The sequence below is a fragment of the Eulemur rufifrons genome, chromosome 29 (genome assembly GCF_041146395.1).
Source record: "Eulemur rufifrons isolate Redbay chromosome 29, OSU_ERuf_1, whole genome shotgun sequence".
NCBI lineage: Eukaryota > Metazoa > Chordata > Mammalia > Primates > Lemuridae > Eulemur > Eulemur rufifrons.
The window spans coordinates 33072656-33090426 of NC_091011.1; the positions used below are offsets into that span (position 1 = coordinate 33072656).

Genomic DNA, 17771 nt, shown 5'->3' on the forward strand with positions numbered 1-17771 from the left:
TCTATTCCAATGTTCTTCACTAATTTTAAAGCTTTAAAACTATTAGGAATATTATAACTTAAATATCATTAAAGAGAATTTTTAAAATGTGAACATATTGATTATAAAAGAAAAAAATTTTAAAAACACTTTTGACCTAAAAGGAAAGGCTAAAATATTGGGAACAATTCTTGACGTGACTAAATGTATTAATCACTATCTTTAATCACCATCTTTTTTTAATGAAAACAGGACAAAACTAAAATATTCTCACCAAAAACACCAAACATATTTTCCTTTTCAACAATGAATTCACTGAAAGATTTGGAGATTTGGCAAGATGAAGAAAATCACACTAAAATATATACCTGAACCAAAAAAGGAGGCTTGAATTAAAATGACAGTTTGTCAGCTAATTTAGGGCTAAAATGACGCAGTGATAATTGTCTTGAGTTTCTACTAGCAAAGTAGTAATGAACTAAAAATTTCTGATCATAAAATGATGATATTCTCAATCCTCTATTAAACCATAGAAAGCAAAAGCTCTTCTTCATGTACTCAATATTTCTTTTTCCCTTCCCTAAGGCCAAAATGTCATCCTTTTTTTGTAAAACAAAATCAAAGCCAAATGGTAAAAATGCAAAGATTTGGTTAAACAAACAGTCAGAATTTCAGTGGCTTTATCTGCAGCATCCTAAGCACTCAAACAAAGCCAAGATATTGTCCATCTCTTTGACAGACAAAGAACCTCAGAGGTCCAGAGTGACATGCCCGAAGGCTGGCACGTGATTGGGCTAATTAAATTAAATAGCAGGAAACAGCTTTTCCATATGCCACTGCCTGGCCACACACAAACTGTAACAGTAAATCTTTTATACTAGTCTAGGAAAAGTGTAACCATTAAAAAATACACAGTTATCAACACACCATCCAAGAATCAGAAGTTGCATACCCACATAACCTTCCTGAGCCTGCACTTTAATGCCAAATGTCTAAGAACTTCCTAGTTTACTTTAGGGACCATCCAAAGGCCCATGGTAATTAAAGAGAATGAAAGAGAATCGCCACTCCAGCCCCCCGCCCCCGCCCCGCAAGGGTTCACCAATACTTTAACTTAAGCTAATATTCTGGTTTCTTTAAGGACATATTTCTATACCAAATAAAATCAAAACTTTAATAATTCTGAATCGAAATAAAATCTAATTGCTTATTTTCCACCACTTTTACCTCCTTCCTCCTCATTACCCAACTCAAGATTAAGAGGTAAGTTGAAAAAAGGCATAAAAGCCTTTGGAATCTCGAGAAAACTCTCCTCCCAGGTTCCCCACAATTTCTCACCTAGTAGCACAATTTTTTCTAAGTTTGCCATTGCAGTTCTAGGCTTTTGTTCAAGAAAACATTATTTTAAACACATCTATACTTTCATGTTTCTAGAAGAATTCTTCTGAGTTTGTAGGTGCTGCTCATTTTTGTTAACTATGGTTTTCGTTGGCATTGATTTCTAATATAAAGAACAGGAACTCTGAAATAGTAATTGTCATCCTGGATAAGGAAACCAAGGACTAAGCATTGTAGTGGAAAAATAAAGGCAAGGAAATTGTTTAACACAGATTCTGAGTTAGAAGATAGCAAGGCAATTTTAACTTAGAGACACAGAAAATGTAAAATCATTGCAGATCATGGCTTATGTGTTTAAATAGAAACATTAAATATATAATGTAATATACACAATATAAATGGTACTCAGTATTTTTTGATGAAAAACATATTTATGGTAGCCAATATTCAGATGTAATAAATAGTCCATTATCCATGCTTTTCATACTTGACTTAATATTTTTCCTTAGATTTATTATTTCTTACTACATGAAAGAGTTAGCTGAATTAACAGACCATGAGCTAATAAAATTTAGTATGATCTTTACTTACAAAAATACACCTAATTTATGGAGGCTTAATGTTATACAGAGAAAGGAAGGAAGGGAGGGAGGAAGGGAGGGGAGAGAAAAAGAAAAGAAAGGATGGAAGGAGGGAAGAAAGGAAGAAAGAAAGAGTCTAATTCTTCACATTGAGATTTGAAAAAAATCTTAAAAACTACATGGTATTATTGTTTTCACTTGGTCTATTCCATATAGTTATAGGATGTCAAAGTTCTTCCAAAGTATTTGGGTAACAATGTCCATTAAGTCTTTGTTTGTATATATGTAAGCAAAGGTTAATGCTTGTTCTCTCATATCTGTCTTCAAAATTAATATTTGAATGTAAAGATGACCCAAAGCCAAGAAATTCAAAAGCCTAGGAGAAAATGGCCAAGTCATACTGAAGAACTGGCTTGGTAGGACCAATAAGTGACCAGTTTCTAAAGTGAAGACAGGCTTAAGATGGAGTTGAAGTAGCTCTTTCCCCCCAAAATAGCTGGATTTATCTCCTCAGAACCTTACTGAATCCCATCCTTCCTTTCCATCCTCATTCCTAGCTCAGGACCCTAGGATAAAATGAATTACTCCCTGGGGTCATCCATCCCTGTGAACATTCCTGGCATTCAATAGAGGCCCAGAGAACTCACAGATTAGTGCTCAAAAGAGAAATCATTTTGAGAGTAAAGGCTATTACAGACCTTCTTGAAAAAAACTTACAAACAAGCCTCAAAAGTTTCAAGTGATGAATATGCTTTAAAGAAAGACAAATTTAAATTGTCTAGCATCTAATGAAAATTTACTAGACATTAAATGGAGAAAGAAAACATATTGAACCATATTGAATCAAACATATTGATAACTCTTGAACCATATTCAAGAGTAGAATTAAGCAATAATAGCAGACCCAGAAATGTGAGACAGAATTAACAGAAAAATACTTCAAAATAAATATTATAAATATGTTCAAGGATTTAAAGAAAAACATGAATATATAGTGGAGATAAAGGAAAAGTATATTAAAAAAACTAAATAAAATTTCTAGATGTGAAAAACACAATATCTTAAATTAAAAAATTACTGTATGCGATTAATATAAGTTTATCCACTAGGAAGAAAAGATGTGCATGCAATAGAAAATATACTAACTAAAACACAAAGAGAAAAAAGATTACGAAAAAAATGCATGGAAACTTATCAACCTGTGAGGCAATATCAAGCAGTCTATCCTATATGTAATTGGAGTCTCAAAAGAAAAAGATACAAAATATTAGGTAGAAAAAATATTAAAAGAAATATGTGGCATTTTTCTAAAATTTTAAAAGGTGCAAACCTGCAGATATAAGAATCTCAGTGAAGCAAAGCAGGATATACAAAAAGAAAACTGCACTAAGGCACATCATAATCAAGTTGCTAAAAACCAGTAATAAAAAAATATAAACAAGCAGAAAAAATATACTATTTGATTTTAGGACTTACTATACAGCAACACTAATCAAGATTCTGTGGTTTTGGTGTAAAGTTAGGCATAGAAAACAATGAAATAAAATGAAGAATTCAGAAATTTGCTTCCATATATGTGCAATTGATTTCTAACTAAGGTACTAGAATAATTCAAAGGAACAATGATAATTTTTTTTTCAAAAAATGATGCTGAAAACTTTAGATATCCATGTAAGATAATGAACCTCAGTATACATATCATATAAGAAATTAACTCAAAATAATGCTTCATCTTAAATATGAAAACTAAACTAGAAGAGGAAAACATGGAAGCAAGCCATTCTTAGGACACTAAAGCACTAACCACAGAAGAAAAAATTGATAGACTAGGACACATCAAGTGTTAGTGCTTAAATATTCTGCTCTCAAAAAGACCTCTTATAAGACCAACTACAGGAAAGGTGAAAATATTTGTAACATGTATATCTCAAAATGGATTGTATCCAAAATATTTAATATATGTTCCTATAATCATCAACAATAAAAAGACAGATGCTTCAATTAGAAAGAAATGAGCAACATGGCTCAGTTGACAGTTTAGCAAATAAGACATACGAATGGCCAATAAAGGCAGGAAAAGATCGTGAACATCATCAGACATCAGGAAAACGCAAATCAAAATCACAATGAGATTCCATTATGCATTCATTAGAATGTACCCACAGTTAAACAAATCTGATGATACCAAGTGTTGACATGAATGCAGACTAATAGGAACTCATACATCATTGATGAGAATGTAAAATAATAATCAATCAAAATTAATTTGGCAGTTTCTTGTAAAGTTAAAGCATGCAACTCAACAATTCCACTCCTAGGTAGTTACCCAAAAGAAATAAAAACAAATGTCTACAAAAACTTGTATTAAAATATTCATAGTAGTTTTATTCATAATCAGACACAGCTGAAAATAACTTGAATTTCCACCAATAGATAAATACATAAACAAATTCAGACATATTCATACAGTGGAACACTATTCTGCAGTTAAAAGAAAAACCTATTACTGATATACACATAGATGGATCTCAGAAACAGTTTCTGACAAAAATCCAGACTGAAAATATTACATACTCTGTTTTATATTATTCACTTAAATGAAGTTCTAGAAAAATCAAAACAAATGTGTAATGTCAGAAAGCAGATCAATAGTTGCTCTGGGCTGGGTGGAGAGTGGGAGTGTGAGTTTGACTAGAAAGAGGGCCAGAAGAAAATTCTCTGGAGTGATATAAATATTCTCTATCTAGATTGTGGTATACACATTTGTCAAAGTTTATTAAACTGTACATATAAAACAAGTGGAGTTTGTATGTATCTTATAGGTTAAAATGTCAGTAAGATTTAAGAAGTTGAATGTAACTAAAGTACAAATCAAATCTTAAAATTTTCATTTAAATTGGTCTAGAAAAAACCCAGGACATTAGAATTTTGACGTTTTTGAATCCCTGGGAGATCCTCTTTCTGGAAAAAAAAATGTATTATCTGCTTCCATATCTAAAAAAAAGTTATATTGAGATACAACTAATCCCTGTACATATATAAAGGTATAATATATATAGGTATATGCACTATGAGTATGGCGTAAAAAAATAAAAAATAAAAAATTGAGTCGGATGTTTTTATGAGTCTGTCAGACAATTCAAATAATAAAGCAAAAATTAAACCATTTAAAACATGCACCAGAAAACTAAGCTTTAAATGTATTTATACTTAAAGTCTAAATTTTAAAAAGAAGGATTTGACAGCACCACCTTCATGACCAAAATATATCTAAAGTGCGAAAAATATAGTGTCAAGTAGATTACTCTTTATCATGTTAAATGAAGATAATAAAGAATACTGATGGCTGTTCAAAATCAGGCAGCCAAATTACTTAAGATCAAGAAATCATGGCAGGCATTCCCATTCTAAGTTCTTTTAGCATTCACCTAACTAGAGACAGTATAAAAAGATTCTCGAGCATTTGTTAAGAAGCAAAGACACAGAAAATCTTAGCATTATTTATTTCATGCTGATTCCAAAGAAAGGCAGAGCCCTTATACAACCCCCACACTGCTAAATTTGAATGGCTTAAAATAAAAAATAAAAAACAGGAAAAGAATAAAGAAAGGCAGAGTCCAACGCATACGTGACAAGAGAATCCCTGTAGGCTGCTAGGCAACACCAATTTTCTCAGTGTTGCTTTCTGATTAATAGCTTTGGCGCTGATAACAGCGTGGGGATTAAAGTTAGATGAGACCTGGACACAGACAAAGCTTATCTGGAGATCCTCCCTCGTCAAGATATATTCTTAAAACATCTTGTGGAACGATGACCATATTCATCATTAGTACCTAGAGTTGGTTTAAAGTTGGTGAATTATTAGCTGAAATCTCATGAAAAAAAAAAATCTGTGATTCTTGTTATGGGAGGTAAAAGGAGAGAGAAGGAAAGGCAGTGGGGAGGAAGAAGAGGAGTAATGTATTCATAGGGTCTTCCAAAGAATATTCCAAGCTAACTACTTCAAAGGGCTGCAGTTGAACCAATTCTAGACTGTTCTCAACCCTTGGGGCAGGGAGGAGCAGCCTGAGCAGCCTTCTGTAGTGACCTGGGCTACAGGTGTGTATATCCATTTTTCTACGTGTGCTAGGATATAAAAAAGGTTAGGAAGGTTGAGAAACACTCCTAGGGTTTTTTATTTACCGAAGAGAAAGTTATTCATTATTAAAAAGTGAAATGGAATGTGAGGTAGGTTCCTCCCAAGTAACTTTTACTAACAAAGTTACTAAAGTTCTAAGAAGATCTTAGTAATTTCATTAATAGTAAAATTAATAGCAATTGCCAATTTTTACTGTGTACCCATTATACTAGCACTCATTATATAATTTGCACAAGTTAACCCATTTAAAGCTCACAACATCCCAACAAAAAAAATTGTAATTGTTGATCATATTTAACAAATGAGTAAACTGAGGCTTGGTAGAATTAAGTAATTTGCTCTACGTGGAGTTGCTAGTAGGTGGAGAAGTTGGAGTCAGAACTCCTGCAGTCCCGCTACAGTATTAGTGCAGTATTACTATAGGACCATTAGGTGGTTACACCTATGAGGCAGTTCCAAACATGGATTTCAAAGACAATGTAAAATGCCACTGTCCAAGGTTTCATGCATAGATAGTCAAAACAACATATTAATTTCCATGTTCAGTAATAGTTTTCTTTAAATATGCATAAAGATGAAGTTGATACACTCTCTAAGAAAGATTAATATCATATGAATAATTTTGTCTTTTTTCCAAGCTTTCACCTTTAAAAATCATCAATAGAGTTGTTACTATTGATGATTCTACTGATGAAATAGAAAAATCAATAGTATAAAGAAGTCATGAAAATATTTGATATACTGTATTTTTATCTAAAAATATGTGCTAGATATTACAATACAAGTAATAATCAACAATTCATATATGAATATAAATCATGAAAAATCAGTTTGGTTGTCAGTAATATCAGATAATAAATTCATCAAGAAAAAAATTTCCATCACTTAGTGATGGCTGAAAATGAAAATTAAATAGTAGCTATTTTTACTAAAGCCAGCTTAAAGAAGATATCACTAATGAAAACATAGCACAAGAAATAGTCCATCAAGTAAAAGTGATTTTACATGTCACATGGAAAACAAAAGTGAGAATGTAATCATAATACAGAAGAAAATGGCTCTTAGCCATTTATATCTGAATAAGAGAGATACAAAAGAAAAACCACTAAAAGGAAGTTTAATGGGGCACTTCCCAGGTTCCATGAGTGGCACTAGGAACAATGATGAACACAGTTTGATATATTTCTCCTGGCCTCAGAATGCAAAAAGATAAAATGCCACACTGGTAATGATTAGAGAAGAACGTAGTAAATTGTTTGGAACTGATTCCAAGTTAGAGAGTTGAGGTGGCTTGGAGAAATCAGAGATGGCATAAGGAATAAAGCAGAATAGAGTTTGGAAAAGGAAGTTAAAGATTTTCCAGATAGGAACACATGCTTGACGAAACTCATGTGGGTTGGAGCTCCAACTTGGAAATTTGCTAGGTGCGCTATAAATGATTAGATTGGGAGAAGTGAGTGCCCGATCAGAGTATAAAGGTTGAATTATGAGGACTGTAACTCTCTGATGCCATCTAGATGAAACAGTTAGGAAGAAATCACTGTAGGTTATGCCACAGAGAAAGGCAAACAAAATTGCTATTTTACAGTAAGTTAACTGATTGGCATAGATATCACACTGATGTGCAAGGAGGCTGTTGCAATGGTAAAAGCATAAAATTATTTTATTAATAGTATTAATTAGGGTAGTGGCTGGAGAAAGAGAGCCAACGGGAAAGTGAAGAGAGATGATGGTTTGAAATCATAAATAGGGTACCAACTGATTATAAAAGATAAAGGAGATAAAATTATCAAAGATGGCTTCATGAGACTCTATTCTAGTGTCTAATGGTGGCTCCATTGACAAAAAAATGGAAGAGCAGGAAAAAACAGCATGTATTACAGATGAATTTACTAACTTTAAGAGTGGAGCATAAGTGAATTATCCTTACAATTAATAATGATAATAAAATATTTGATAGACTTTGAGTTGTCTTTAAGGTAAAGGAGAAAGTTCTTAAAGCCCTCAAACTGTGAAGATGTCTGAGATCTCTTCTAACATTAGCATTTTAAGTTTCTATGTCAGACTAAGTAAACTCAATAGAAAGATACTGGCAAGAGAAATATTCATCTGTTTAGGTTTTATAGACCACCTATTTCCAAAATGATGTGATGAGATCTATCAATTAACAAAATATAAAATGAGATGAAGGGGATCTAAAGTAGAAACATAAATACAAATATATAAAGAAAAATATGTGAGCCACAAATTCAAGCCATATATAATCTTAAAGTTTTTAATAGCTATATTAAAAAAGTAAAAGAACCTAGAACTCTGGGAGGCTGAGGCAGGAGGATTGCTTGAGGTCAGGAGTTTTGAAACGAGCCTGAGCAAGAGCAAGACCCCATCTGTACCAAAAATGAAAAAAAAAAAAAAAAATTAGCTGGGCACGGTGACCTGAGCCTGTAGTCGCAGTTACTGGGGAGGCTGAGGCAGAAGGATCTCTTGATCCAGGAATTTGAGGTTGCAGTGAGCTGTGATGACACCACTGCACTCTACCCAGGGGAACAGAGTGAGATTCTGTCTCATTAAAAAAAAAAAGCAAAAACAAAAAAATCAAAATAAAAGAAAACAGGTAAGATTAATTTTAATAATGTTATATGACCCAATATATTTAAAATATCATTTTATAATAATATGTAATTAGTAGGCATCATTCTTAATATTATTCTTTTGTAGCATGTCTTTAAAATCTGGTGTGTATTTTGCACTTAGGGCTTATCTCAAATTTCACCAACCACATTTTAAATGTCAACATAAAATTTAAGTGCAAAGTAGACATAAGTAAAAATGAGTAACGAGGGTAGGATTTTAAAAATCATTGTAAGGAAGAAAAATAACTGATTTCGTTTTTAAAGAGCACTTAAAAAAAAGCATAACAAACATTAAGATTGTAGCATTTCAATAATTTTTTGGGGAAGGAAAAAAGTAGTCTCAAAAGCTACAAAGCATCAAGAGTCAGCCATAGGAGTATCAGAAAAGCAGATCAAAATCAACTAAAAATAAGGAAAATGAAGATGATGCTTGCGAAATGGAGTCCAACAATCATGAAGTTCATATCTCTCTTTAAAATAACTCAAATGCATGGAAGAATATTATTATTTAAAAAATAATGTATATCATACAAAATGGATCAAAGACCTAAAAGTGCTGAAATTATAAAACTCTTGGAAACAGAGGTGTAAATCTTTGTGATCTTGGAATAGGCAATGGTTTCTTAAATATGACACCAAAAGCATGAACAACAAAAGGAAAAACAGATAAACTGGATTTCAGCAAAATTAAAAATATTTATGCATCAAAGAAAACCATTAAGAAAATGAAAAGACAACTGAGAGACTAGGAGAAAATATTTGCAACTCACACATCTGTTAATGGTCTAGTATCCAAAATACATTTAAAAGCACTTACAACTCAACAACAAAAAGCCAAATTAAAAAGAAACAAGCCAATTAAGAAACGGGCATAGAACTTGAATAGATGTTTCTCCAAAGAAGATATACAAATGGCCAATGAGCACATGAAAAGATGCTCAATGTCATTAGTCACTAGTGAAATAGAAATCAAAGCAACAATGATAGCACTGCACACCCACTAGGATGGCTACCATCAATAATATGGCAAAATAACAAGTGTCGGAGAAGATATGGAGAAACTGGAACCCTTCTACATTGCTAGTGGTAGAGTAAAATCATTTAGCTATGTGGAAAACAGTCTGACAATTCCTCAAAAAGTTAAATAGAGTTACCATTTGACCAAGACCATTACCATGACCAAGAAATTTCATATATATACATATATATATATGCCAAAAGAGAAATGAAAACATGTGTTAACACAAAAACTTGTACATAAATATTCATAGCAACATTATTCTTAATAACTAAACTGTAAGAACAACTTCTGTCTATAAACTAATGAATGAATAAACAACATATAGTATAACCATACAATGGAATATTATTCGGCCATAAGAAGGAATGAAGTACCGATACATGTTATGGATGAACCCTGAAATGTTATGCATAAGGAAAGAAACCAGGCACAAAAGGCCACATTACATGTTTTCATTTATATGAAATATCTACAGTAGGCAAATCCATAGCGACGTAAAGGAGATGAGTGGTAGCCAGGGATTAGGAGGAGGAGGGAATGTACCAACTGCTTAGTTGGTACAGGATTTCTTTTTGAGTTCGGGTTGAGAAAAATGTTCTGGAATTGGATAGCAGTGATGGCTGCATAGTATCACAAATACTCTAAAAACTACTGAAGTAATAGCAGTAAATACAGTGAGAATAGCCTATAACTGAGTTAAAATGCAGAAGAAACTGAGAACAATATACCATAAACATGAAACAGTATATTTTGAAAACTACGAATCAGAGAATCCAAAGTATCTTAAGTAAAGGCTATTAAAAGTCAGGCCGTATTTCAGGACGTGGTTTAGGGCTTCTGGCCATCTCCAAACACTATTTCTGAATCAGACACTCCCAAGGGCTTGAAGAATGTAGATTACTGAGCTCCCTGTCAGGATAAAAAAATGAGAACCTCTGGGAGCATGGTCAGAATCTAAGTTTCCCTCAAGAGGATTTTACGTATCTTTCAACTAGAAAACCACCTAGAAGATCTAGAACTTGACAAAGTCTCTATTTTTTCCTTCCACAACATTTTATACAGACTATTTTAAGTCAAAATGATTATCAAGTGCATCCCCAATAGTTTTAAAAGTTTTTAAAGGGCAACATCTTGACTACTTAAAAATTGGACTGTCTTTGCCCAGGTTGGGGAATGAAGGCAAGAAGTACAGGAGAGCTACGAATGGGTTGAAATGCAGTTAACCCCAAGTACAGTCACTCTGTTCCACTTCCTTCCAGGACTGGCTCTGGTCAGTAAAAAGAAACCCACAAATCTTCAAGATTAAAAATGGTTGAATGCAATGTGTGCCGGAATTAGATCTCTCATCTGTGAAGAGTCCCAATCTCATAATTTATAGCAGCGATTAAAAAGAGATAATTGATTCAAAATGTTTGGTAAATGCTAATGGGGCGGAGAGAGAGAGTGAGAGAGAGAGACAGGGTAAGTAGTAACAACTGAATAAATTGTGTAGAAGTAAGCATATTGGGCATGTAAAATGAACTGTTGCACACACACAGTGCAATGGTAAAGGTTGAGAACAAGGACTCTAGTGCCAGAAAGCCTGGGTTCGAATTAGAGCTAGACTGCAGCTAACTGGGTGACCTTGATTTCTCTGTGCCTCAGTGCTCTCATCTCTACAATGGGATAATAATACTTCCCTCATCAGGTTGTTGTGAGGACTAAATGAGCTAATAGATGTGAAGTGCTTGCAACAATAACCAGAGCATTATATGCTGGCAATAGTTAAAGGTAAAAATCTTTTTGTAAATCAAGATGATCCAAAAAATTTGCATTGACTAAATGCAGTTTCTAAGTCTCAAAAAAGGTATTATAAAATGAGATGTAACAGTGGAAATAGAAAACTTTTTAAGTCTAAACAGGTATGACCCTAGCATGACCGAAAAGTCACATTCCCAATGTCCTTTTTATTTGCCTAAATTCTTTGATTGCCCTCCTATACTTTCTCCTTAAACCTGAGATGAAGGAATTATCAATAACAAAGGGAATGAGCCTCAAACTCCTTCTCGTGTACCTCCAAGTTCCTGACTATAATTGATTATGATTCTAAACCTCAATTATTTATTACTATAAACCCTCAGTTGTACAACCACAATTTATACCTACTATAGTTATCTATTAATACAATTGTATGCTTCAGTTATTGAAAAAACCACAAAGAAATGCCAAATTAAAAACAGTACTATGTTGTCTACCTATATATCTGTTAAGTACTAGGTTTCAAACGATGTTTAGTGTCTGAATCACTTTTTAACATCTTTTGGAAAAAAGGAGCATGAAACAATATAAAAATTTCTTGAAGACTATCTTTCTCAGATCTATGAAAAGTAGCAGTCAGCCTACACTTCGACAACCACTTTCACCAATGAGAAGGTGACTTTTCACTGCCAGAAGAAATCTAATGGTTATCTATTCCAAGCCTTGGCAAAAGCTATTTTTGTGAAGAAAAAGTCTCTAAAGATGCTTTTTATTAAAACAGTCACTTTATATAACCCTTCAGAAATCAGATATACACTATAAACCATCGTTTAATTGATTCCTCTAACTCTTATTTTAAGATTTCTAGTACAATTTAATCTTGCAATTTTATCGTCGAAAAGCAAATTTCAGGAAATTATGACTAGCATTCATGGTATTTCCAGAATTCTGATGAAATTATCAAATTTATGGCATTATGGAATGATAACCCATTCTGTTGTAGTCAATAATTATAGCTCCAGATTTCTTAACATTCTAATGCAATACCGGTGAGACTTAGAGTAACTTTAACTTGTTAAGAAATATTTTTTTTTTACAATTCACTACGGAATTCTGCTCTTGGAAAAAAAATCATGTCACCCTTTTGCCATTTAATCTAAACTATTGGAGTTAGATTAAGTAAATCAAAGGAACTTAAAAAATTACATTTAACCGGTTGAACCAACCACAGTAATACATTATGAAGTATTGACTAAGTTTTGCTAGAACAGATCAGAAGAGGAGTAAGGTACACCTCATGGCCCATGCGATGTATATGGTACAGTTCCTTTTACCTGAGGCAAACTCCTTGTTCTTCCCACTAGTATTACGATAGTTGTTACCATATAAGGGGAGATCATTTAGTTACTATTTTCTCTTTAAATTTATGTACTGTCTCTTTATACTTGTACTTCAGGATTTCACTGTAATAGACATGATTATTATAATACTTGGAAAATTATTCATTTTAATGTTTATTGAGTGCTTGTTCTAGTCAAGGGATTATGTTAAACTTTTTAAAAATATTTTTTTAAGTTGAGCAAAGTTAGGAACTTATATCTATTTATATAAAGTTTTATATTTAGAAGTTGACATTTTAATTTAAATACCAAAGATGATAACATGAAAAAGGTCACACTGGAAAAAGGAAAATACAACAGATTTTACATGTGTTAGCTATCTGATAATTGCTGATATAAATAGTTTAAAGTCATTATTGTTGGATTTATTAGTTTTAATGGTATTAGATGTAACTGCTCAAAATATCTTTATTTTCTTGCTTCAACAAAGAATGGCAATATATTTTGATATGTGAGACCTAGTGTACAAGCTTCAAATTCAATTAAATATTTACACAAAGCCAAATGTATGAAAGGGGATCTTTTAAAAAAAACTTTATTTGAGAAAGGAAGAGACTTATAACAGAAGGCAAGAAGGGAAAACATACAAACAATATATTTACAACACAAAACAAGAGATCACCTTCAAGGGTGTAAATTATAATAAATACAGTAGATTTTAAAAGAGACATTTATCAATTAATTCTAAGATTATTTAAGTCCAGCTTTCCTTTTCACTGGTTCCAGGTAGTTTCTTGATTAAATTCAAAGACTATCAAATTCAAACAATTAACGTCCACCAACTGTACTGATGAAGCTCTCTCAAATGACATTATAAAAAATAGGTTTTTTTTGTTTGTGATTACATATCTTTGAAGTAATATTATACAAAAGTCTGCTCAGCCACATGTTCCTCCCCAAATAAAATGTATTTTAAAAGATGCACTATCCCTTTTTTGTGAGATTGAAAAAAGACTTTGAAGAAAATGAATATTTATGAGATGGAAAAAATATACAATTTTATCTTAGGCATGCCATGTTTTTTTTTAATGCAAAACAACTGACAAAAAGTCATTTTAATATGAAGGAATATACTAACCAAAATATGTTGGTGATAGGGAGTGTTGCCTATTATAGCTATTTGTCAAATTATCAGAAGGACTTTCATTATATGGAAAAGTTTTAAACTTTCTAACTTCTAGTTATGTTAATTTAATTTGAATGGAGACTTTTTAAAAAAGGATAATGTATCTTTAGCAGTAACATTTTTAAAGAAATATTTTTAAATGTCACAGCAAAATGTAAACAACACGTGCCAATAACATACAGTTGAACAATGTCTACATTTGGCAAAACTGTTATATCTCCTTTGAAACAGGATACTACACCTTAAAATACCTCGGATTTAGAAATATAAATATTTTAATAGAAAAAATCTCACAAAGATTCTAGGTCAATTTGGCTTATCCATATTAAAGGGGTCTTAATACAATGAACCTTTAACTAGCTTAACAAAAGTAAACCTATAAAACAAGGTAAACATATCAAAAGGGACTATGAAGGAAATGTTCCAGTGAAAAGCTTCCGTAACAATTTCCCTACTTGTGGTATTTTCTTAGACAATAAATCAATTCATAGAGTGCCTTTTAAAAACAGAAAGAGTAAAACACTATCCTCAGATTTTTTTTTCCTACATTCCTCAGTACATGAATCACTTGGACTTCCTGTTTCCACAAGGCATTTCCTGTTCAGCCTCACAGAATCACTTTTCTGTAGGAGAACAGCAGGAACCTGACAAAGAACTGACTTAAATAAACATTGTCTTCTGTGGCCTTCAAAGTTGTTTGTATTTTATAGCATCAAAGGACAGAGTCCTTCTGAAGGTGCACTATGTACAAATAAATTCTTTTGTCAAACCTAGCTTTCCTAATTTTTTATTTGCCAAAATGGTATGGTATATACCCATGTCATTACGGAATTATGAGTAAGAGATTCTAGTGACAATATATAGTATGATATACCTTTTCTTTTAAAACTGATTTTGACTTGATATCAGATAATAATCATATGGTTACTGTGTTTTCTGCAACTATAGATACAATATCACATCTGATTGGACCATAATGCTGCATATTACTTCTCACCAACATTTGCATCTGCTTCATTTGATCTTTCGCGATAGACAGTGTCATCAAACTACACAAGATAAAAGTAAAATGAGCAGTGCTATGTGAGACATAATGTAATATTTAAAATAGTGCTTCAATTTGCATCTATATATTTAAAACCACCTGTGTTCCTAATATTTTCAATTGCAACCTACACAATAACCTAGGGCTACTGGCATGGTAACCAGAACATTACTACTTAACAAAAAGAAAGAGGAAGGAAGGGGCAGACTACCTTTAACAGTGTTCAAGACTATAGTATGATACATTATGTACAGTGATGTGAAAACTGAATTCTACATGTTCAAAAAAAAATCAAAATCTAATAGATGCTTCATTGATCAGACTGGGAGACTATTTCCAGCAGTCACCGATCTCAACACATAAACTAAAAATAACAGTGAGTTCGTTTTCCCTAGAAGTAATTGGTGTAACAGGCTTTGGGTTGAATTTAAAGCCTATTAATTACTTGAACATTGTGTAGCATAATTTTAGTGTAACAGGTATTTCCTTACCAGTGGATTTTCATGGAAACCTTGGTATCTATATAGAGATCAGTATACAGAGAGATCTCTTTATAGATATATACACATATCTGCATCAGTCAGAATCCTTAAACACTGAAATCAAATCATCCAGAGATATAAACTGATAGGAAATTATACCCATTTATCAAAACCTGCAATGCATTTCATGTTCAGATAATGACTTTAATTACAAATCCTGGAGCTAAATCTTTGCCTATTACCTGTTGCATAAAAGCAGCCTGCTCCCCAGATTCCATTTCCTGGATCTGAGCATCTTCATCACTGTCCACTGGTTCCTCCTTGACTTTCACAGCCCCAACTTGTCCCAGTGTGTCATCCACACAAGCACTGCTGTCGCTCCTAGTGCTGTTGCCACTAGAGGGCGCTCTGTCTTCCTGCATCGCCTGGTCCCCTTGAAGCTCTTCCTCTGCTTCCTCAAGGTGACTGCCTGGTTGCTTCAGTTGTTCAATAGATTTCGAAAGCAGCTAGAAGAGAGCGTTCAGGGGTTCAAAATTCAATAGTTCTTGATGGTAACAGAGAAGCAAATTATACTTTGATTTCTAATAACTCTACATCACTACATTCTGATTTCTAATCACTGAACATCGATTTCAGAATGAACTTGTATGCAAAAAGTTTCCTCAGTAATAATACTAAATCTGAAGCAGTCCCATCATTTCCATAGTCAATTGGTGTGGTAAGTATGTAATGGGGTCTTTACTTTTTTTTTTAATGGATCATTCTTTAATGTAGTTAAAAAATGATGGAGAAAAAGACAAATTTTATCCACGGAAACCATGAAACTTTCAAACGGACAGGTTTCACTGAGTCAAGTTAATCTAAATGAATCTCAAAACATTACTTTTCTCAAAAGAGAAAAGAGAGTAATAAAAATTTTCTCAATCTCATTTTTCAACAAATGTTAATCACAATGAAAGCCAGAAACACAAATGCCAGTAGTTCTTCTTGTCTATCTAATTCTCCTGTACCTATATGGTGAAATTACAGTCAAATGATAAAGCACAAAGCACCTTCTTATATATATTTGTAAGATTCAGAATTATTCATTTTGAAATTTTGAACTTTAAAAATTAGGTGCAGGATTGTAAAAAAATTTTGACAACACAGAAGTGTTTTATGAACAGATCCAAATAGAAATTAAATAATAAGAAAGAAACAGGGAATCGTCTTTTAATTTGAAAATGATTATTTAGACCTTTTTTATTTTATAAATTAAATTGAACGGAATCTTCAGAAACATATGAATTAACTACTTAATGATTAAAAAAATAACTAACTTAATAGCAAAATAGCATAGCAAAAAAGCTTAATAAATGGGGGAAAAGTGTCAAGATGATTTTGTCTCACACAGGCCTTTTGTTATATTTCACAATGGTCCTATTGACTGACCATCTGTAGATCTCGAACTGTGTTTTCAAGAGTGTAGAGTTTTCTGCTAAGTCAGTGCCTACATAAGCAACATGCCAATTATCGTCACCAGCAGCACACTCATAATACCACCACCAAAACCATGAATACAGATTTTTCTATGTAAAATTCAAGTTGACTTCCCACTCATACCTAACCAGGCTTTTAAAAATTAAACACGTTTTAAAGTTTGAATACATAAGTACTCAGACTTTCAGGGGCACCTCAACCTCTTTAGGCTTATAGACTTTTCTCAGTCCACACAACCTCAGATGACCCTGAACGCACTAACAAAATCCTTCATTTTCACTGTAGGCAGACATTTTTAGGAGATTTCATTCATTTGTTCAACAAATATTTATTAAGTGCCAGCTATGTTCAAGACACCATGTTAAGCATTGGGAAAATAGCCATTGCTCTGTCCTCATGAAGCTTATAGTTAGTATCTTAAAAAGACATCAAATAGATAAAACTTCTTTTATTTTCAAGTATAATAAATGCTTTAAAAAATAATGAAAACACAAGGTGTTATAAGAGCACATACTGGTTAACATAAGAGTGGGAATGGAGATTGTTAAGGGAGTTTCACTGAGGAAGTGTGTGTAGGTTGATGCGTGAAGGAGGAAGGATGGAAAGGAGTTAGTTACATGTGTGAGGGGTGGGAGGTAGGGGTGCAAAAAAGGGTGGGGAGCATTTCTGGCACAAGGCAAAGTGTATGGGAACAGTGGATTGGAAAAGGAAGCCCAGTGCATCTGAGTCACTGAAAGCCTAGTGGAGTTTGACAACCAGAGGAAAATGATGTTAAAGAGAATGCCACAATTTACAATATATTTGGGTGGAGA

The 17771-nt window shown here is 32.8% G+C and overlaps 1 protein-coding gene across 25 annotated transcripts in view; it reads right to left on the minus strand.

Moving 5' to 3' along the window:
- HDAC9 (histone deacetylase 9) overlaps positions 1–17771 on the minus strand; it is an 830046-nt gene that overhangs the window by 256857 nt on the left and 555418 nt on the right. For 24 of the 25 annotated variants that reach the window (XM_069462246.1, XM_069462257.1, XM_069462259.1 and 21 more), the window contains one exon: positions 13347–15986. In XM_069462246.1, coding sequence (XP_069318347.1) covers positions 15672–15986 — 315 coding nt within the window. In that variant the 3' untranslated portion in view covers positions 13347–15671. Of the gene's footprint in view, positions 1–13346; positions 15987–17771 lie in introns of those variants that run through there. The other variant, XM_069462244.1, reaches the window with a different exon arrangement.